At 42.1% G+C, this 24,254-nt stretch overlaps 1 protein-coding gene across 4 annotated transcripts; it reads right to left on the bottom strand.

Annotated features, from left to right (window-relative positions):
• Nucleotides 1-18,700: 18,700 nt before the first annotated feature.
• LOC132904562 (farnesol dehydrogenase-like) lies at nt 18,701-22,338 on the bottom strand. 4 transcript variants are annotated; one of them, XM_060955184.1, is made up of 6 exons: nt 22,203-22,338; nt 21,519-21,865; nt 20,484-20,610; nt 19,409-19,562; nt 19,166-19,309; nt 18,701-18,926 (listed from the first exon to the last, which is right to left on the bottom strand). In XM_060955184.1, the coding sequence occupies exons 2-6, from the start codon at nt 21,832-21,834 to the stop codon at nt 18,888-18,890; spliced, it is 780 nt and encodes a 259-aa protein (XP_060811167.1). In that variant the 5' UTR covers nt 21,835-21,865; nt 22,203-22,338; the 3' UTR covers nt 18,701-18,887. The 4 variants fall into 4 exon arrangements, with proteins under 4 accessions (XP_060811167.1, XP_060811168.1, XP_060811165.1 ...); XM_060955185.1 differs by having other exon boundaries at nt 18,701-18,946; nt 21,519-22,115; nt 22,203-22,335; XM_060955182.1 differs by having other exon boundaries at nt 21,519-22,115; nt 22,203-22,334.
• Between the last annotated feature and the right edge of the window lie 1,916 nt (nt 22,339-24,254).

The raw sequence follows: 24,254 nt of genomic DNA, 5'->3' as shown, positions 1-24,254 counted from the left end.
ATAATATTTTCTTCAAGTTTGGGCAATTTTTTTAACGATACAGAAAAATAATCGAATTAAGAACGATGCAAAGGACATGGCGAGATTAATCGTGCAATGACACAAATCGTATTATAGATTCCAGACTGTAAATCGTACTATCCATCGAAAACATTGATCTACGTCACTGAATAGCGAGGTTAGAAAACAGAACGTCTACACCGCATTAGCAAAGACAAACAGTCGCCCCGCGCAAGTTTCTCGATCTCCCTCTTTATTTACATTTGAAACACCAGGAATTCCCAACCGACAGCGCGAACCGACATTTAAATATCCGCACTCGCCGATGTTTCGAATCGTTCTCGAATCGTTGTTAACCGGTTCTTCGAGTTGGGAGAAAATGTATGCGCAGACGTAAACACTGGTCGGCCGGTCGATCGAAGGAAACGAATTCGAAAGCAACCCGAAGTGGCCCGTAATCCCCTGTTCCAGGCGCTGCAGTACGACGGACGACCGCAGCCAAGAAGAATAACATTAATTCGCGGGAATTTATATTCCGTTGGTATCTTCAAGGACGAGCAAAGTGGATGCCGCTGTCTTTTTCTTGGCACTGGGACGGAGAGTTAGCCTAAGACGCCTTTCTCCCTTCCCTCCTCGTTTTCCCGTCGGTGGCGTCGTTACATAGCCCTTCGCAGGTTTTTCTTCCCCTGGGAAATCATTTTCATTTAAGATCGGCTACGACAACGCCTCGCGACCGAGTCGAACGCGAACTCTAGAATAAATTATTTCCTCGGCCTTCTTTTCTATCCCGTTTCGTCCATCAGACCGCACTGGTCTATCCACTCCGTGCTCGTTTTCCTCCTCTAGCGCTGCATGTTTTGCAAACGTCTTCAACGCCGAAGAAAAATACCCAGAGGAGAGGCTTCCCGGACGGTGGTTCGCTTTCAGCATCAACCTTACAAACACCGATGCCGTGGCACCAAAGAAACGACCTGCCTTCCTTTCAACGGCACGCTTCAACCCTCCTACCACTACTGAAACCCTCATGGACGACGTTGTGAAGTAATTATTGCGTAAAGTGCGCGGGAAAGTGGTCCGTTTGATCGTGGTAAAGCGAATATCAAGATATTCTAAGTATCTTTCGGAGACTCTCTGTTATTCTATTAAATCATAGAAAGAGATTTCTTCCGTTGGAATACGTCCGTTTCCTTTTTATTTACGCGCGCGTCCCTTTCTGTTTGGATTGTTTAATTTATTAAACAAGTATCGAGGAAATTTCTCAATACCTTCTGATATAAACAAAGTTTCATCGATCCTACAAAATACTCTACCTGTTCCTTCGGTAAAAAAAACGTTTCACAATACGTACGTACGTACGTTGCCCGTAGCAGTCACTCGACACCGAAACGCAGCAGGTTCTAGTGAAAAAATCAACCATTGCGCGGATGAAACTGTCGTTCCCGGTCGGTAAAATCGTTTCGCTTTAACGAAGTCACGCACAAAGCTCGTCGCGTGCCACGGTCCGCGAAGAATCGAAAAATACATTCGTTCTCGCGTGAAAACGGACAAAAAACACCGACTGACAGGGGAGACGAGAGTGACGCCGGGTCGGGCTACGGATCGTACGGTTTACGAAACGAATATCGCGAGACCATGACATCGCGAGCCTTTGCAGAATGGCCAGCCGGCGTGAAAAACGCGACTGCCGTCGTATTAGCGGCGCGCTGCACGCTGCGCCGGCTGCAATGGAACCAGCATTTGCGACAAATTCGAATTCCAAACGTTCCGCTATTGTCTGACGGAATGGAGGCGACCGGTTAGGGTCACTCGCTCCGCGAGCATCCACGAGCGCCACTTTCGAGTACGCTACGATCATTGTTGTCTCCTCTTTTCAGCCTGAACGTTCCTTTGTGCCCGTTTCCCGTGGGAGATCCACTAGAATCTAAAGTTAGGGTAGGCTTTCGAACCGGTGTTTGATTAAGGTATTTTTTGAACTTTCAAAGAGGCGTTTTGTTTGGGGGGATGTCTCTGCGACGAGCAAATTTCCCTGTGTTTGACAATAATGCTCACAGCTGTCGCTGAAGTGTTTCTCCGTGTATGGTGAAGTATTTTTGCAGGTTTGCAGAATGGGTAGGTGTAGCCGCGAAGTTTATGTCGTGCTGAAGGAAGCAAGAAATGGAAAATGCAAGGTGAGCTTGAAGTGGAGTCCATATGTTACCATACGGAAGAAAAACATTTCGAAGGTGTAGCGGGTCTTTTACTACCGTGCACCTTTTACCTGGATTATTTTTTCACGATTTTAGAAACAAGAACCCACTCCTGTGTGCCTTCATCCGGTAGAAAAACATTTTACTCGTATAATGTTTCTCTTTTAGGTAGGTACATGCTTCCCGCAAGAACTGCTTTATCATATTTTTAAGGAGAACGAAAGGTCATATAGCGCACAATCGTTGAGGTTTTTAAAAGTGGCTGTATATGTAGAATACGAACTAGTATCGTATTGAATCGATAACATCGATAATGATAAAAAGGTTATCGTCAAGACATCCCCCAAAACATAGAACACGAAAAAGCATTGCATGTGATGTCTATTCTGTACCTCGTCTGTGATTCGGGTAATGATCCGCTATTCCCCGTAGAATATGCGATCTCCCCGCTCGCATTATCGACAAATCGTCGCGGTCGAAGCTATGGGAGTAACAGAACGACCATAAAGCTTCATGGTGTAACGCGAACCGAAGCGGAATAGCTATGATGTAAATCTATACATAGCTTCTGTTCCTCCCCCTCAACGTACGATTTTCCAATTTTTCTTATTGACTCGTTCTTAAACGTGCGGAAGATGCGAGGGAAATGTGATGGATTCTTTGTAAAAAATATTTGATTGCTGCTTCGCCATTTACAACGATTCTATCTAGGTGCTTACGAGCTATATTTTTTTTCTGTATTGTAATTTTGACTCGATTATTGTTCTATGGTATGAGTCACTCGGAAGACGAATTGATCGACTTGCCTATCAAAAATTGGATAAATATGGCATGTTGTAATGACCTAAGATTTACTAAACGTACAAAGTTCGCTGCTTTTCGCCCAGCCAATCGTCAAGTGGACGCTGCATGGACACTATTTAATCGCTCAGGCAGATCTCGCGTCAATGTTTTTTCCAACGCCAGCGTCACAAGGCGAAAGCAATTTCCACACTTGTTTTCTCTTTTTTGAACGCGACATAGGGACTAACAGAATGAAAAAAGATAGAGGGTTAGAGAAAGAGAGAGACAAAACGGTGCCTCGTTGTCGAAACGAAGCAGAGTGTACTCGAATGCGATCGAATTCACGGACGTGCGAACCTCTATTAACGGAATTGAGGCAAATGATGTCAATCCGTCCTGGTGCCGGCCATTAAACGTAATTTTTATCGATGCACCCCGTAATGATGGATATCGGACCGCCGAATCTACCGTCGAATTGGACGAATTAACGGTTAAATCGTCAAGCGCTTTTCAATCGGGCCACTGATTCGCCGTCGTTCCTGATTGCCATTTGCCCGAATACCAAATACGAGCCATTTTTGGTATTGTAATGAGGTTGCATGTTGTCGTATACGCGTGGCCAGCCTGTTGCGTGAAAGAACGCGAAACGCGGCTTAATTATATACGATTAAACGCCGACTGTACTACCAAGCCAGCTAACCAGGTCGCTGCAAAAACGATTTGACGTACTAACGAGTGTGTTTTATTTCCTTTCGATGGTACTGCACGTTGAAAAGCGACAATGTCTCCGCGGGCGATTGCAAATCTCTTCCTATGGAAAATCGAACGATTGTGGATTGGGTGGATGTGAATAATAATCGGCAACCAATTTGTTAGATTTATATACAGGAGAAAGAGAAAAATATTACGCAGGAATTGTGATATACAGTTCTGCGATCATTATCAGAGCTCCTAAAGATAGTCTAAAGGAATAAAAATCATTTTCGTTAACATTCACGAGGATTCAGTATTCGATGGACGTCTTAAAGATCTCGAACTTTCTAGGATCTTGACGATTCACATCGACTTTTAATCCTTAGTGACTTTGGAATTCATAACAGTGGATTGTACGAGTCCAGGCTCATGTATATCTATGATATAATACTCGTGAATATTATACTATCCATATCAGCCTAAAGCATTCCAAAGTCATCTCATGTCATATCTTGCGATTCAGAAAATTGTTCACATTGGATCCCACGAGTCCTGTACTACCTACATAGTTCTTTCCAAGCTCGATATCTACTATATTGGATTCGTCCGATACTGAATCGTTCGTATCGACTAACGCGACTTGAGAAACGCTGGTATCAACTCCCACGAGTGTAGCGTCTTCTGTTCTACATCGAGCTTCACTGTACTTGATATCGTTCAATTCGAACAGACATCGGAAGACCTGTGAGTCTGGTTAATTTCAGCAATGTTTCGCTTGTTAAACCAGTAATCTGACAAGAAACCTGCGTGTCTATAAGAAGTTACAATACACATGTTGCACCGTGTTTGATATACAATGTCCGCTAATCGCATAATCTGCAAAAACGCAAGATCGATGACGAAGAAATGGACAGATTCTTGCCGGAGGGAAATTTAATTAGCTCATTACTCTTCGATTACCGAGTACTCGGCATCCCTCGAACCAGAATCCGACTACGGAAGGAACCCTAAGAATTCAGTTGTGGGGACATTGGTTAGAGCGGAAGACAAACATCGCAATGATGATAACTGTACACCAGAAAGAGATGCCTGGCGAGGTCGTTAAACCGAAACGAGTCGTTAATGAACGAGAAGCGTCGGGATGAAAGAAGACGAACAACTGGAAGACATTTATCTCGCGTCACGCTCACCCCTCGACGAGATAGGTGTCGCGAAGAAGACGGTACACGCATCTTCCCTTTTTCATCCCCTATCTATTTCTCCCTTTTGCTTTTCCCTTCTCTCTGTATTCTTCTCTTTCATTTTCATTATTACATTTCCGATATTAATCCTACAGTTGACTACGCAAAATCCCGTAAGATCCTCGACCACGTTCCCTGTGTTCGCTTTCCTTTCAGGAAGGTGAACGTCTTCATCATTCCTTTATTCCTCGCGCGCATCTCGCTGTCAGATACACGCCTTTAATCATCGACCGTGGAAGGAAAAGAAAGCGGCGGAAAGGTGGTTCCTTTGTCTCTGGCGATTTAGCCTCGGACCACTCTTATATAATTACGTCTTTTTCCAACGAGAATAATTCGATTGATCGGCCGAGCCGATTCCCTTTTTCTCTCCCCGGCGGTCGTACATTTCTCTGGCGCCTCCGTTTCCTCTCGATTCATTTACCTTCGTTAATATTTGCTGTCCGGGAATTACGATCTCCCTCGGTCAAAACCTCGCTTCTTTTTCCACCGCCTGATTAAGCCACTAGATCGGTGAAATTTTTATTGCCGCATTTCAATCGTAACTGCGAGCGTTTATTGGTTAAATGAATCTGCAAAGAGAACCTGTTTCGTTGCGACGATCTTCTCATTTCGAAGTCTTCCGACCGCGTTACACAGTTTAATTGTCCGGATGTTTGATTATCCTAACAATCCATTCCTTCGTTTTCCGTTTCACGTTACGCTACGTGCTTTTATCGATTCTTATCCTCCTACTTCTCATGGCTTCCTCCTGTGATCTCATATACGAAGACTGCTAATAAAGCTTTCTTTACTCGCGTGTCATACACCCAACAAAAATTCCTCGTGCCGGACAGGCCACCCATCCTAATCGAAACGAGGGAGTCACGTGTGTTCGAGAAACTAATAACAACCACGAAGCTTCGCCACACGGAAACCGAGCAAAACCACGAGCACTTATTTCGTCCCCGAAGAAACGAGGACGCGAAAGAAACTGTAGATAAAAGAGGGTAAGGGTAGAAACGAAGTCAAAGAAAGACAAACCACTCGACCGTGACGACTCGAAAGTTCGGACTCTGGGAGAGCAACGGGACTCTGGAACGAAACTAATCGAAGAGCACGACGAGGAAACCTCTCATCCCGACCCGAGGACCGCCTCTATTGACTTAGCAAAGTTTGGATTGCCGTGCGGATAAGACGTGCGGCAGAGTCAGCAGGCAAACCGCGAAAGCTTCTGTGAAGCTCCTCCCGTCGCGTCGTCTCGTGAACGGCTCGTGTATACCAAAACTTCCGGTACGCGCTGAGAGCCTAAGCGGGTGGCAAGTCGCGACGACTGACGACCCCCGGCTAACCCGTCGTCGTTAATACCCTGCCAGCGGACCGCCGGAAATTTATCTGCGACCTCGCGACGCGGAAAGCCGACCGCTTTTGTCCCGTCGGCCGGTTCTCCGGCTTCCTAGAAAATTTTCCGTCTAGAACAGCGAGATGCTTCTGCACGATCTCTACTCCTATGCAGGTTAACAGGGTTATTCGCTGCGATCACTCGGTTAATTTGACGTATACGTTTGGAGATAGGAGAAATTGGAAAACGGAAAGTATATTTTCTTTTTATTTTTAAATTGATTGTGTTGTACAGAAATTTTTACTCATTCCACGAATAGAATGTTACGACGAAGATTCGTTATGGTGACTGAATTCATTTGGATGGTAAAAGGATTGGAAGATGAGAAGATTTAGAAAAAAGATATATGTGAAAATCTTTTCTTTAAGCAGAACACATTGCACAACGCTTTTCTGCTATTTCACAAATATAATACTATAATGAAGATTCCTTATGATAATTCAGTCGATTTGACGTATGCATCTTTGAAGATAGAGGAATATACCTATAGCTTCCTTTTAAGTAGAATACGTTTCACAAGAATTCTTGTCTGTCTCGCAAGTAGAATAATAAAGTACATTACAAAGGAGTTTTCCTCAATCCACGGAGTTTCTACAAACACAATTACGATCCTTACAAAAGCTTACGCGACACGTTGATTTCTTCTTTAGCCACAAAGACGAAGATAAAAAAAACACAAAGTCTCTGCGACACATTGCGGAATCTTTTTTATTCAGGAGATGGTTCGAACGCAAAGTCCAGTAAACGACGACGAATGAACCTTCGAAATAATAAGGACAGCCATTCCTGACGCAGCCACGCATATCACGGGTCAAGCATGAATGGAAAACGGCTTCTGCATGTGATTAATGCGAGACACCGTGAATCAAAGGTCTCATAACAGCCTTGTGTCTCAGAGAAACGTTCCGTCCGCATTAACGACGCGTTCTTTGAAGCTCGTCGCGACGTATTTTTATATTTCTACGTGTATTGCCATAAAGCATATTACAGTCTCGTTTGATACACACGCGTTTAAATGACTTTCGATAGATGTCTGATCCCTTTCATCGAAACACGCTTTGAGCGAATAAAATTATATTTTACCAGCGCAACAATGCTATGATTTTATAGATGCATCTATATATCTGTCACGTTAATTAATACTCGTATACTGTTATATACCATAATATACTATATAATATAATAATACTGAATACTATTTGGAAAATACAGAAACGATGTACATACGTACGAAACGCGAACACGCGACTACGAAGTTGAACATATTGACACAGAGTTTGTGAAGATAACGCGTCGCTCGTCAAAAACAAACGTGAATAACAGCGACGCAAAAAATAAAGTTCTTTCGTGAACGTGAAGTGATAAGCAGGGGATTAAATAAAATTTGCAACGGTTTCCATATAATTCGATTCACCAAAATCGTGACACATTTTCGTCACGAAAGCGGCTATCTACGTTGCAACAAACTTTTAAACGTCGCTCGGAACTTCAGGCGTCTTTTGACTCAAAGAAACCTTACTTGGCAATGAAGATATTCAGTAACACAGAAAACCTGACACAATTTTACTCTTTTCTAGCCCGCGATCGTTACCAACTCGTACAATCTGCCACGGTAACTACTTCTCTGAAGTGTATACGTGGATTCGTTCCAAAGGTCAAATTTCCGACTTTTTCAGGTCGAAATGATTCATCACAAAAATAGAACCATATAGATCACGCGCGACGTAATTCGTCTAGATGCGAATGACGGCTCGATTGGCTAATAAAGGGTGGAATATAACGCGATTTTCATCGTCGAAACGAAGCCTGATGGTCGAAAGCTCGTAGGGGTGTATCCGCGTCGCTCTCGCGATAATGGCCGTAATGACGACGATAACGACACACACACACACACACACGGAGGCCATGCGTAGCACACGTAAACATATACATATATGGTTGAATGCAGAGACTGACGCGACTGCACGATATCATTTAAGTTGCGACTCGTGTCGTTACGGGGCGGGCACTTCCCGTAACAATGATTTCGATGGCACAGAGTGGCTCTGTTAAGTGCACCCGATGGAGCCTGTCAGATGATGTCGTTAACTACGTTATTTCGTTGTCATTCGGCTACCTGCGAACCGATTCTCTCAAGTGAGAACGACGGAGTCACCGGTCTCGAAACGTTTGCCCTGGTAATGAGGACATATTCGCCCGTACTACGGCTGCTCGTTCCAGGTGTCGATAAAGGGAAACGGTATTTTTCACCGTGATTACGATGTCGAGTCGAGCAGAACGGTGGTAGGTGGAGGTATCAAGATCGTAGCATTTCGTCCAATGGGTTCTACGATCTCGTAATTCGCGATGTATAACGTCTATTAGTATATATCCATGATTCGGTTAGTACTTTTTACATCGATGTGATATATGTCGAAAGAAAATTTAAAGGGATTTTCATAGCTGGTTCCACAAGGGTATTAAGAATCTAAGGTCAATATTGTCTATAGAATTCTTTCTATTCGTAAGTCTACGAATAAAGATACATAAGGATAATTTCCTTTTATATACTTCATGATAAATTCCTATGAAAAATTTTATGTAACTAAATAAAAAAGATCACCTCACCCCATAAAGCTGTCGTGCGTCGAACGTACGCAGATCGAGCATGATCCTCAGGGCATAAACAACAAAAAAACCGATCCACCCCAACGGAAGTCGAGGCGACACAGGTACAGTTCGCAGAGAGGTTCGTCGATCACGATCGGTAAGCCGATTAAACATTCATGGATTTGTCGTAAAAAAAATCCAGCGAACACGCGGCATGCATGTGTACGGGAGCGCGGGAGAAAGTAAGAGCTGGACAAGGGGGGTGGGAGCTCGCGCAACGCTCATACGGAATATTTATTATTGCTGCAGACTGGCGATAGTAAAACATGACGTTTCAATTTGAAACGTCGCTGTAAAAGCGCGCGGCCGTAATATCTTTTCAATTTTACCGGGGCCACGTTGCGTCCCGTTCCAGGCCGATATTAGCCTGTAACATTTATTTTGAAGTAATACTTTTCCGAGGGCAATTTATCGAGTATTTCCCGTCGATTCGACGAACGATACGTCGACAGTTTCGTCCCAGCCTCGCGTTCTGCAGCGCTTACACACGAACGCGTTTCGTTCGTTTTGTCTACCCTCGACTCTCCCCCTCTGTCTCTCTCTCTCTCTCTCCCTCTCCCTCTCGTGGCATATAGTTTGGCGAAGTATAATTAAAGCGACGGTCAGATCGAACGAGGAATGCGACCGTCCACGAGCATTACAACGGTTAGCAATTTCCATTTATTTATGTTGCTTGTAAATACGAGTCGCACGAACTGGCCAACGGGCCAACGTTACCCATGCGTGATACGTCGCCGCAACCAGCACGGCCAATTGTTAGCGTTTCCACGATCCCGAAATCGAGATCGATTATTTACGCGTGCAGATTTCTATCCCGGCTCGATTTCCCGCGCGATCGGTGCCCCGACACACTTCGCCGACTGATGATTTACTGCTACTCACTGACGATAAGCTATCCCTCTCGCGATCGCTCGTACACGGCTTGTTTTAAACTGTGTACCGATTGGCAGCGTGTGGAACTTTCGTTTCAACTTTTTGTATATCGTTATGTACTTCGATCTAAATGCTTCGAGCAATCTCTACCTGTTAATAAAAAATTACGAAACAATTTCAGTAAATTTTCGACCACCACTTCGTGTTGATTTGATCCATGTCATATCGAAATGTCTCGATAATTCTATATATCTTTTTGACCATAAACAGCGCAATTCTTCGTTGGCTGTTTAAATCGAGCCACGCGTATGTACATAAATCCGTGTGTACGCAGGACAAACAGTTTCACCGAAAAACGAGGAGAGCAGCAGCTACGGGGGTGGTGGATAAAGAGAAGGAGAGGATGCGAATGGAACAAGACGCATGGACCCTCGTCTCTGAAGGCTGGAATATTCCAAAGGACGGTACGTCCAAACGGCTTACCGGATTATCCGATAATCCCATTACAGCGAGGTCATAAAACCATGGAGCTCCAGCTCGAAGCTCGAAAAAGAGCTGTTCGTAAACGGGAGGAAAATAAATAATAAGCCTGGAACTGCCGTTGAATTGACGTGCTTGGTTGCACGAAGGGATAAAGACTCCGTGAACTAATGCCAGACCGGTGCTAAGCGACAAGAATCGCGATTCTCGCTGTAAATTGAGGATAACGCGAGCAGACGGTTGGTGAGGAAGGGATTGGTAAAGTCGAGCGCGAGGAGGGCACGAGGGTGGCACGGAAGAAAAAGCACAGGCGCGAGAAATGGCGCGCTGGATAAGAACGACGGACATTTCTCACGTTCGGCGCTCATGAATCATGGAAGAGTAATCCTCGCAAATAGCTGTCGTCTAAGAATTTCACTAAACCTCCACTGCCGCGACCACTTCGACATATGACGGATATTACCTCGCGTAATCGTCGCGACGAGAACTGGCCGAGTGTTCGTTGGAGCTGACTGATTCATTTTGAATAAGTTTGATGTTTGGACGTATTGCTTTTAGCGTTTTGCGGTTACTCGAATAGAATTGTTTCGACAGTTTTAATAATTTCCAGGTTTTCGTACATTTTATTGCTCGATGTATACGGAGATCGTAGTATAAAAATTTGTTGAGTGTAAAATTGAAGTATTTATTAATTGGAAGGTGCGCGTGCTTTTTGGGAGTTGCTTTTTTAATGAGGTTTCAAAACTGTGTATTTTTAAATACACTCCAACAGCTGTGTCATCTCGTAATGTTATTTTATTTGCAAATTATTTATATTTTATTTGAAGTTATATATTATATGCATTCGCATTGATGCAATAACAGAATCCCATAATGAATGATTTATGCAATTCTATTTTGGATCTCCTCATTCGTAAAGAAAAACTCTATGAAACTTGACATCCAAACGAATCGCCATTTCCAAGATTGAAATCCGTCTCGCGTCAGTATGAGAACAGGGTCATTAAGATGAATTTCCACAGGAGGGGATCAAGAATTGGTTTTCGGGGTGGCAAATGTTACCGAGACAGCTGATAAATGGTAGATAAACGTTTCTTTTTAATGACAGCCACGGTTCGCACCTGGAAAGGATTTCACCGGCTGCTCCTTCTCGCCCGTTCGTCAAAAAGAAGGATAGCCGTTCATGGAAGTTTTTCCTTGCAAATGCAAGATAAATAACGCTTATCTTTCTCGCGGGTTAGACTTACCTCCGTCTCGCCCCTCTCACCCCACAAACTTCTTCCATCGTTCGAACGTACCAGCCAAGATAACCAAGAGAAATCCTAAGGAATTTTCAATGTGGCTCGTACCACGTTGAATTTATCGATAGAATTCGAGGCAGAGCTGCCGTCCATTCGCACCATGAAAAAGAAAATCGGAGCAACGATACGCTCGACGCACCTGCAATCCCTGTGGAGTTCGTTAACGCACGATTATGGCCTGTTGGCCACCATTTTTCATTTCCATCCTGCTGAAAATACGTATTTCCGGGATTTTATGCACGATACGCAAACAACAAGAAGAAACAATAAAAGTACATATATATTTCAGACTGAATAATATCATACAGCGGATGTTTGATCGAGCTCTGATCAAACTGATTGAGCTGCTGTCCATTCGAATCAGCAAATAATAAAAATCTTCTAAAGCCTCCTACCTTTCGATGCAAAAATATAACAAAACTGATATCAAGCGGAATATTTTTAAAAATTAGTCAATTTTTCCAACACCACCAAACTGTAATAGATACGCGAGTTACAGAGGAATAGATGCGATTAAATTGGTGAACAGCGTACAGGGAAGAAGGGAAATTTCGCGTCTCGAGGTTAAAGCTTGAGGAAGGGGTGCAGAGTTGCACGTATCAGGGGAAAATGTCGGTGGAAGATCCAAAGGGGGTGATCCTAGGAACGGTAAGATAACGCGGTTGGTTTAAACCGTATTACCTAAGCCGGTCGGTGAGCGGAATACGCGGTCCGGCCACCTGCATCTGCACCATACTACCCTCTGCATGCGCGTGTTGCATTAAGGGTGTATCGTATACCGCATAAAGATGGGAAACACGCGCCTTCGGGGCGTCATGCAGTCTCGATTAAAAAGAACGAGAATAAGGGAAGAAAGAGGAAAGATGTTTCTTAAGCTTAGTCACCGGCAAGCCGCGGGCAACTTATTCACGACGTATTTCTATTCATTCTGCCAGCAACCATCCGCTATCTGTATATGGCAATTTCCAGACTGATCTCCTAAGATTTTTTATGGCGAATACGCAAGTACCTCGAATGAAAATTGGGACATTGCTTCGAGCATTGATTTTTACTCCAGATTTTTCTGACATTTTATTCGGAATAGAACAAAAGGTTTCGATGTACGAGCACCTCGGAACCCAAACTGACTAATTTATCAATTTCTTAATTTCACATATCACCTCATTCGTATAGTCGCAGTATTAAGAAATCTTCGAACACTTCTGACGTTAGAAACACTCCTATAATTTGGTTTCAAAGGGTGCTATTCATTTTGAATTAAGTCAGACCCTATAACTACAAATAAAAGCTATAAACTTAAACAGATAAGAGTGAAATCAAAAAATTGTAGCTACGAATATCGTCGATAAAAATCTCGAAGATGGATATTCTCCTCCTATAGAAGCGACTACAGTTTACACATAAACGTTCGCTTCGTCACAGACACAGTCTGATAGGTCAATAGAAGGAGCTTCGAGCTTGAATCGAGCCGTTAGGAAGGTAGAGCACACGTTTCGTTCGGTCGCATCACGTGCACGTTCGAGTTAACACCGCGAACCACTTCAAATCTGACACCGCATTGACGCACGTACGCCACTAGCTAAAGTGTGCATGTTTGTACTGGCAGTGTTCCGCTAACGAACCTATCGTTGCGGCTTCAGCCAACCGTTTCTGAACCCTTTTCGTAAATCTATTCGCTCTGTCTGAACCTACACTTCATCTCCGCAGCCTTTAACATCGGTTACCCCTCGCTTCGTGTCTTTTCGTTCCATGCTCATAACCAAATCCAATCTGGTGAACCTACGCGCGAATCAGAATCATTCGTGGTTCAACCGAATATTTGCGACGACATACATAATCTATGCGAATAATCTGACGGTATCAAAACACTTCTACTGGATAAACGATATTTGGTTTGGCGCGATGCATTAGATATGAAATATTCGCAACACGAAGAGGTAAATAAATGATGCTGTGTCAATATCAACGTTATAATTGATAAGTAATACGATATTAATATTTTGATCCTATTAATTAAAATAAATTATAAATGCAATGTTATACTCAGATTAAGAAAAGAACGAATTAAAAGCTAACATTTCTTAATAGTTATTCGTATGGTATTTAGTCTTTTCCAGGGCTTCTTCATTACAATGTAACATATCAATTGCTCGCGTAAATCTTGGAAAAAGGAAGAGAAGAGAAAGTAAACGAATTTGAAATAACCCTCGAGCTATACCCTTTAACTTCGTCCTTCCATCTTCTTTCATCACATTCTAACCACATGACAGTGTCCACATGAATGAGGCAGAGGCAATGCTAGCCGCAAATCGCGTGGTGTATCTTTGCAACTGCACGAAATTCTTAGACGTGCGAGTGGTGAATGAGGTCGGTGCGCCACAGCAAAGCCACCGAATGCAACGGCTCGTTCCGTCGATGCGGTTCATGGAAAGGTGGAACGAGGTACACGAGAGATAGGGAAGGACGGGTTAGGGGAGGAGCAGAGACACGGTGGAGTAGTAACGTAACGCTAATCCAATTTGCTATGGCGCTGCACTTTGCGCGGGCACCATTTTCAAAGAGGGACACGCGGCAGAAATTGGGCTGAACGCGACGAGGAAATACCGTCTGTACGTGACCGTAAATAGCAAATAATAGCAGATGACCTATCCGATCAAATACGAATAAATGATTTTTCGTTTATAAATAAATACAACATCGAATCGTTGTAAATAATACGAAAAAAAAACAAATAGGACTTTTTGTTGAAAGACAAAGTTAGTTCATCGAGGTCAGTCGGTATTTTCTGTTTTATATCTATTGAACAAATTTTTTTCTAAATCAACTTAGCCGCCTATCTATCCAACCTTGAAACACTCCTGAAACCGATTTACGTTGCAAAAACTGTTCGCTTCCGTGAACCCCGAAACGCGTTGCCTAACGAAATAGAGTCAGTTTGTAATGGCCGATGCGTTACAGGAGAGCCGATATCGATCGTTAACAAAATATACCCAATATCAACACCGATGACACAGCAAACTTTCCCAAAAAATACATATATGTATAAAGGAGAAGAAAAATTGACTACACAAATCGAGTTGAAAGGGAGAGAAATATATGCGATCGCGTTTCAGTTTTGCGATTTATTTAGCGAGTTTGACCTCAAACCGTGTATATTCGCTTATAAACTGACAATACACCGCGCAGTTAAGAAACGGTAAATTTGCGTTGGTTAATTAACCGGAGAGTTTCAACAGGGTTGCTTGGAATCCGCTTCGAGATTTGTTCGAATACGAGAACACGACGGTGAAACGCGGTCAAACAACAGTTAGCATAGAGGAAGGGCGAACGTTGCCTGTCAGAAACAGTTACGAACGCATTTAAGGGACTTAAATCGGGATGTCTGTCCTCGGGACGAGCGGCTGGTTCTTGCAAATTGAGGAATTCACGGAATCCACGGCAACTTCCGACCCGGTAATACAAAATCTAAACCAAACCGATCTCAGAATAAATCCGAACGAATCGTATTTAAACGAACGAGCAATTAATTTCAGTTTGCCAACTTCGTTTGCATTCTCGATTACGATTTCTGAAGTCGAGTGCAATTATCGATGCAAACTTGACGCGAAAAATCGACGCGCCCTTATCTCCATATCGCTGGATCGTCGTATTTCGAAGAAACGTTTGAAAATACTTTCAAGTCTAGGGGCAAGACGAATATAATTTTTAGAATAAATAAACGACGATAAATAAAATATTAGTTGAAGCACCGATATTTACGATCTAAATATTCTTCGAAATTTATTTATTATTAAGCAAACTGTAAACACTGTAAACTACATAGAATCCTTCTGACAGTGAAATCGTCAGTAATCGTTTCCGAGTATCTAGAGTGCAAAGTGCAGGAAGAGTGTACGGAATTTCTAGAGAGCTCTGGTTTAGAGTTTGATAACGCGCACTATTTAAAGTTTACAGGGTATATTCCAGTTATTAAGCAACAAATCCAGTTATCGTTAAGTTAAAGAATCTCCTCGCGTGCGAGAGTATACTCGGTGTTCCATGGCGAGTAATACAATATTGAGCGTTAAAACGAGAAACACAGACAACAAGAGAAACTATTTACGTTGGATATTGCGAGTTAAAACGTCTGCCAGATATCGGGATAAGCAAAGGCCAAGTCTCATACAGAGTCTCTTTTCGAAAATTTAAAATATTCAACTGGATATTTGCAAAAACACGAAGATATTTCAGAAGCCGGAGGATGGTTCCGAGTAAATAAGAAACGCGGAGCTTGAAAGCTTTCACCATTTATCAAGAATTAAAAGGCACCCAGCGCTTGCTAAAAAAAAGCCCCACGTCTGGTCGTCTCGTAAATCCGATGATACGAATCTCGCCAGAGTCTCAAACTTACCTCGAGAGCGTAGCGTTTACCTAGTTTTGTAAACTAACCACCCCATACACTTTCATTTATTTTATGAAAAGCAAATCCGCCGTAACGCGATAACGTGCTCCTTTTTACCTCGACATCAACGAAACTCGTTGCTACGTTACAGTGCCCGGCTACTGTATTGAGAAAAATTAAACACCCATGTCTGCTTTCTTCGTGGATGAATACACCAAACTGAGAAATTTGAAATAACGAAGAAATACATTTTCACTGAACAATATTGAACGATTCTCTTTTTCAATAAAAATCGAATTCTGTCATTCAGAAATAAATAAATTGAGTTACAGAGAAAAGTGATGATATATAAGAACGTAATTTTTTTAATTTACCTCAGAATTTACTGTTATTTACGTGATTTTGTTACGACAAATGAAATTATGAATGTAACACATTTTTTTTCCTGAGAATTTAACGTACCTGTGTAATAAAAGGCACGATTCGACAACCGATGTAATAATCGTTTCATAACGATCTTTGCACTCGATCGAACGAAATCGACTGATTTTGGATGTCGATGCATCTCGCGTAACACGAAAAAGGACAGCAGATAAACAGAAAAACGACAGACGAGAAAATCAGCGCGGTACGCGCTCGTAAATAACAAGATAATTTATGATCGTTACACAATGATCGTCATAAATTGTATTTCTGCCGGACGACAGAACGTGCCGTTATGCGAGGAACTCCGGTTCCGCTGGCGCCCTCCATGGTGCGCGTCCCGACGTCGATATATTTTACCACGGGAACGCGATACATGGCCAGCATAATTTATCTGTTTTCAAATATGCCCGTACCGATAAATTTACATATTTTAATATAAATTCCTAAATGCCGGATCTGCGACGGCCGCAGGACACGACAACTTTATCGATCATTTTTATCGTTCTTCCGCGTGTTGTCTTCTTGTAACTTTCGTCCCATTCCTTTCCATTTCCTTTGTCGTGAAATTTAAAAAAATGCAGACGGGAAAATAGGGTTCATAACAGGGTCTGTTCATCGATTTTCTTTTTTAATAATAGAGCGCAACGGCTGGTAATTGGGAAATCGTTGATACAGCAGGGATGAAGAGCAATCGAGAGGTCTAAAAAATTTATCAGGAATTTTGGAAGCCAGTGAAAAAATTCCATACCGCATATCGACCGCGAATCAAAATTTTTTCGCATTTTGTGGAAAGCATAGCGTGGTTTAATCAAGTCACGATTCCATAGAGTCGTTTCATCGACGCGATTCTCAACCTTCGATTCTCTATCCTCTCGAAAAAGAAATATCAGGGAATTAAAAAATTCAGTGGTCTGTTTCCTGACCGTTATCCTTGCGAGGCATCGGTACAGGTATAGATTCCTTTTGGGAGCTTCGTGACAATATATGACAAGTACAGAACGTTTCAAAGTTAGCGGTATAACGAAAAAGTTTGAAACAGGTGTTCCTAAAAAAGCTCGCCGAGTAAATAAAAGAAAACTTGTTCAAAAATTACATTTTTATTATGACAGATTGTCAGACAAACAGAACAGAGAAAGGTTATTAACCGTGAAAAGTGGAGCCCGCAAGTTGGGAGCATCCTGTGCACGAAGCCCCGAACTACTCGAAGCTCGTCGGAAGTTGTTTGACACCTTAACTGTCCCGTGCACAGAGATGCCTCGAGTGACAGTAAAGCTGTGCACAATGTGAGCTTTTGCCTTGGCTGTCGGAAGTTTGCGTGCAAACCTCCTCCTTCCAGCGTCGAGCAAATGTACACTCGTACGTTGACGTACATGCTCATCGAGTGTTACGACTTTTGCCGTCGTAAAACTTTTGCTTTCTTTTTTTCCCTCGTAATCCCTTTTTATTCCTCTGTCAAATATACATTCGATAACGGTTACTCGTTGATTTCATTTAAATTTGTCATCACAGTACGCCCGTTTCTACGATGTAACATTTATTAACGCGATAAATTATAATTTTAACGATGTTGTTGCATTCTCATTTTGCTCAACTTTCGAAACACGAAAGTGGGAAAAAAAAAGGAAACACACTAGGAAAAGGAAAAAAGATACCAACGGTTAAGTACTTTTCGGGTTGTCCCTGTGAAAATTGAATTTCCACCGGTCTCGCAGTGAATCGGTCAATTAATGCACGAACGTTTGACGTGGAGTCATCCGCGTCGCGATAAATTGCGATCGAATTTTCGAGTGCACCGTATATTTAACGAAATCGCGAGCCGCGGTCTATTAGCGAACGCATTACGTAAATTATATTGGGCTGGCGCATTAATCAGTGGAAGAAATATGCTCTGACCACGTACACGGAATATTTAATGACGTTTCCGCGTGTGCGTGAAGCTCGAGCGAGCGCGACACAACGCGCGTTTCGTTCTCACTATCCGCCGGTGATTACAACTAATTAGAGATAGCCCGATCGCGGGCAAGGGCAAGACTTGTAGTTAGTAACTGTTGCTCGCGTATCTCGAATTAATACCGAGTCCGGTCACGCAGCCCAATAATAGCTCCAATCATTGAATCCTAAGGAGCCGCGGAGCCTATAATTATGCCACGGCTGTGTACCGTCAATTCGCAGTTTGTAATCAATATCGCCTAATTTGACTGGAGATGAAATGGTCGAGCGTAAATAGTTTTGTATGGCCTCGTGACACTCATCAGTGCGACTGGTCACGTTTAAAATTTATCTACGTGAAAGAATCTTGCGATCGGAGATTTAGCAAATTGAATTTTATTGCTATCCATATACATAAATTACTCCTGATATCGTAATTAAGTAGACGAGCTACACCCCCTGTTACATATTTCTTTCAGTTTTCGTGTATAGGAGAATTTGACCTAATTATAAGGTTCGTTTACATACCTGTGCTCTGTGTATTAGAGCTACAAACGGATAGGAACATTAGGCTTCACCAGTGCGTTGAATAGTGAGTTCGGTAATCTACAATTACATCAACGACACTACTACTACCACGTACCACTCTTTGTCTAAATTGAATTGACTGCTGGAAGCTACTTGGCTCAATGCAAATATGTCACGAGTGACCGCTATCTTAACGACCTCAATAATCCATCAGATTAGTTAATTGTACATCTATGGTAGAATTTGTACTCAATAGCCTCTAGCAATCAACTCTTGAAAGCTTGGTAGCTTAAACAGAGGGTTGTTAACAGACTTACTTGCACCTCGGGTCGAGTACCTAACGCGTAAATCACAGCATCGGCGATGTCTTCGGGTCGAAGAGCTGGAATATTTTTCAATGTTCTCGATATTGTAGGCGTGTGTCTGGCTATATCCGTTTCAACGATACCCGGACTGATGCTCTGCAAATAGAAACGAGTAACGTTGAAAACAAGCAGAGACTGGTCGAAATTATAAGGCTCATAAAAGCTTTTATAGCGACGGAAGCCACCCAAACTTACGGTGATTCGAATCGGTGCTTTAATGGCCGCCAATTCCCGTCTCACCGTATGCGTTAATGCAACATTGCCGTGTTTGCAAGTCGGGTACAGGTTCCAGCCATTACAGCCATCGATTTCCGAAAGGAATCCACTCGGAATTTCGTGTCCCAGCACGCTGCCGTGCGAAACAAAAAATTGCTTCAACAGGCTGCCCGTGGCCACCCATTTGCACGGCGTTTTATTCGAATCGACTTCGAGTGCAAACAGCCGGAACGTTTGTTTCGGTCTTAAAAGCGTCGATCCTCTTTTTTCCTTTCTCCCTTCCCACTTTTATTCTCTTTTTTATCTGTCCTTTTTTATATCTCCCTTAACTTTTTTTCTTCTCGATTCGTAGAAAAAGGGACGAACAAAATTTCCGTTGTGCTTTCTCAAACAACACATTCTCTCCTCGCGTATCTTTTTCTCTTACGAAGTACACCCCACGTGAGAAATTCGACTCCCTATAAAGCTTCGAAACTCCTCGATCGTTAATGAGACGATTCGTATATACAATTCCTCAATTTACATGCGAACAAAAGTTCCTTGCTCGTGCTCGAAGTATATTCCGCGGAAGTTGCTCATTATGATATTAATGAATCATTAATAATGATACATGAGATTCAAAAAGCGGCAGATGAAAGACTACGTCAGACATTTCTTCGTGAGTTAATCTCGACATCAAATAATAATAAATGGCAAACATAGACGCACGAAATATTTTACAAACATTTCTCCCATTTGAATAATTAACTCTTGCATAGCCAAAGACATATATACATATTTGCGCCACGTTATAATTAATTAAAATACTTAAATATTAATGCATATATTTATAAATTTATATGTTTATATAGCGAAAACGCTTTCAGTTTCAAGAATACTGTGCCAAAAGGGTGAAATAACTGACGAGTAAATTACAAATCACGACGACAGTAATAGAAGGTGACGATGAACAGTGGTCGCAAGAGACAGACGAAATACAGTCGCGTGCACGCGAAAGGTTTCGCATGTGGATGGATGAACGATCGGACAAGACGAGGCTCGGAAGCAACAATACCTGTTGATATTGAAAATATGCCCTTCGACGTTCCGCTGGCGCATCGAGCGTACCGCCCGATTGATGCACACGGCGGTTGCGAGGACATTAATATTTAACAGCCTTTCGAATGCCGCTCTGTCGCTCTCTGCAAGTGTAATTTATGGAATTTTTTAAAATGCGTCAACGAGCAGGCGAACGAGGTTCCGAGCGTAATACTCTCGGCCCACCTCGCCCTTTATGGACCAACTATACACAGAGTATAAAGGTAACAGCCCTTTTTTCCGTAGTTGCGTATAAGTACCCATTGTGTTTTTCATCGATGATGTCATAAGAAAGTCGCAGAAAAAAAATGCGACACATAAGTACATTTTTGTTAATTGTCTGATTTTAATGTTAACTGTAAGAATAAACAAAAGAATTTGAACCTGACATAATCGAAAGTGGTAACAACCTATTAAGTTGAAAGATATGAATTAAACTTGGATTATTATGAGCTAAGTAAATAGAAATATTATCGGTCTAAATGCCGGGAAACTTGATAACGGTAAAATGAAGTCATTTGTGCAAGACATTGAAGATCGATAACCATGGAATTCGATATATGTATATTTATGCACATATGTTGTCAAGCTCAAAATCCAAATTTCAACCTCCCGCATTTTGCAGTTGAATAAATTAAGTAAAACGTGAAAACTGTTCTTTTAACAAATCGAAACAAACGACTAGCATTAAGTTACTTTCTCCCGTTCGAATATCAGTATTATCAATGAATACGTACTTAGAAAATCAAGCGATCAAGTGAGATGACGCATATAAAGAACACTCGAAAAATAATGCTTTCAAGGTTAGAAGTCGCTATTACCGAGAATAATTAGATTATTATCATATATACTGATACCGATGATTCGATCTAAATCGACTTCACGTAACTTCAGCGGCAAGCTGTAGAAACAATTCTCGCATGCAAATTACGCGTTTCTGATGAATATTCTATGAACATACTATGAAAGTATTGTAGATTCTTTCTCTCATTACGGTCAACGATTATCTTACCAATGACGCGAGTGTACTCGATAACCCCGGCATTATTCACCATGATATCAACGCCGCCGTTCCAGGATTCTTCAACGTTGTTCTCCAGGTAGTCGAAAGCGGACTTCAGGTCCTTTTCGTCACTTATATTGCAACGCATTAGGCATATCCTACCCCAATTTGCATTCCACTCATTCGTAAGAGTTGATAATTTTTCAGTTTGTACATCCAGCGCGAGTACGTTTACTCCTTTCTCTAGAAGAGCTATCGTAATTGCTCGTCCGATGCCGGATGCTGCGCCAGTAACGATCGCCGATTTTCCGGCCCATCGTTCCATGATTCTTCCTTCTTACGTTCCTCAAGTTCCGCTAGGTTTTAAGAGAAACACGGGGAAAATTGCTTTTCTTATTTAGATAAACGAGCTCTCCCAAATTCCAAACTCCCATAAAGTTGAAAAATTGTAAAATATTCCATAAGTTTCAAAGATTACAAAAAATTTACAATAAAATTACAAAATTCTACAATATTCCAAAAGATTCAAAATTCTACGTAATCTCCAAATTTCAAAAATTCGAAGAATTTCGAGCGCTATTCGTCGTTGAGGACTTATTCTCCCTGCTAGAAAACTTATGGTTTAGCTAGGTTAGTTTAGTTATCGTCGAAAAATAGATAGAGTCAATGACATTAAGATTAAACGTCACTTACCAAACAAGAGAGATTATTATCACAGGCGCGCTTCAATAGCGCGAAATTTTTCGATGTATGTACTTTGTTGGCGAGTGGAACATGTTATACTAACTGCGCAACTGTGCAACGTATCAATTATAGAAGTCAAGTGCGTCACGACGAGGAAGTCACGTAATCAGCTATCACCAATCGTGTTTGAGATAGCAAACGAGAATAGTGGGGAACATCATACAATCAACAAGAATCGCCTATAAAGTGCACTATGATTATGGGTATTTAATTATCATTTAGTTTAATTGTTAAGAAAGGTAGTTTAAGCTATGTTTTCCATTTATCATTTTATTGGTAAATTATGCGAATGAATAAACAGCTTCGAAACAGAGAACTTCAGGCACGTTATGTACAAAATATTCGTCTGGATGATTATGGTAGCTTATCTGTGAGATACACATGCTTATCGAAAAATATAATTCCAATACATGATAGGAAACAAGAGAAACGTGAATCAATACGTAAATACGTGAATCATATGTTTGATGTAATTCATACGCGAATACATCATGATAACGCATGAAGATATATTTCGCCTTTTGTAGAAGATCACGTATGTTTGTAGCTTTCTTAAACATTTAAAAAACCTAACAGACCTCATCCTATTATCTCCATTAAATCCCCATTACCAAACAAGATGTCACTTTTGACACTATTCAAAATCAAGCTTCTCCCGTAGTATCGCAATCTCTCGATGATTTAGCACGCAAACACAAATACAAACACGTATGATTCGTGAGATTACTACATGTCTATACATATACTGCATATACACTCTGAAACGACGCTCGGAATAAAGCTACTTCGGATTAGATAGATCCATTTATCCAGTGGTCATATCCGCCGGTTTTACCGCAGTCTTTATTTGTTTTAAGTGAAGGATAACGTGACCTGTCGCAATCTCTGCTTGTATCACAGTCACATCTGTTTCTGCGTGCGATATCTCTACCGAGACGCTGTCCAGAATATCAGGCGTCGCCTTGAAATCCCAGAGATTGCGGCGGACAACTTCCAGATATGTATTTACTATGTTCCTCAAAGAAATCTGCTTTCGATCCGTTTTCTCTTCGTCTCGTAAAGGAGCCTGGCTGTCTGATCGGGAATATTGTTCGCGAAGTTGGCGTCAAGAGACGCCGAAGCCATGGCCTTGAAATACAAGGGACGTGGCGGAGAAGTTCGTATACTGTATTCGAAGGGACGAAATGCGACGTTCGAACTTCGCCAAGTACGGAATTTTCAAGTTTTCGTGTTTTTAATCATCCCCCTGAGAAATGGAATGGAGTCTTCGTGATTCCTCTGCATGAAAATTTGAAACACACTGGTCGTTACTCGGGGAAGAATCTCTATTTCCACGGTTCCTATTAGAATTCTCAATTTCTCCAGTCATAAACGAGTAAATTGAAAGGGGCATGATGAAGAAGCGCGGAAAAATCTAGCCATGGAAACAAGGTGATTCGTGTTCGTATCGTAAACTAGGTTCACATTGGTGCCATTAACAGTGCACCGTAAAATGTCCAACTAAGAACATGCTCTCGCATTTACGCGTCGACGAACAGCAAGAAGTATAACGGCAACCGTAAAACGGTAATCGAAATGTGTAGCGAATGAACGAAGAATCGATGCGAATGAACACGCATTGTTGTTCGTGACTTAAAATTAAAAATTAGGATCGAATACGTAACGCTACGCCTACTATACTAGAATCGATAATTCGGGAATGTATGGTTCTCGAAATCAGCGTGCTTGTTTCTTTACGGATAAAGAATACCAGCTCTCCAAGCGCAATAACAACGGCGTGTATCGATCTAGACGGCAGCTGGTCCAGTACTGGGACCCGGAACATTATTCTCGTTCGCGCGGCACCGCGAGGAAATCAACAAGAAAACCAGCGGAAGCTTTAGCCGTTTCCTGGTGCCGAGCACCAGATGCTCCTGTAGCACGGTCATTTCTCAACGTTGCCGTGATTATACGATTCCTCCCCGTTCTATTTACCGCCATCATTCCCATAGTATTTTTCAC

This window comes from Bombus pascuorum, chromosome 2, assembly GCF_905332965.1.
Source record: "Bombus pascuorum chromosome 2, iyBomPasc1.1, whole genome shotgun sequence".
NCBI lineage: Eukaryota > Metazoa > Arthropoda > Insecta > Hymenoptera > Apidae > Bombus > Bombus pascuorum.
This window is presented reverse-complemented; position numbering and strand designations above follow the sequence as displayed.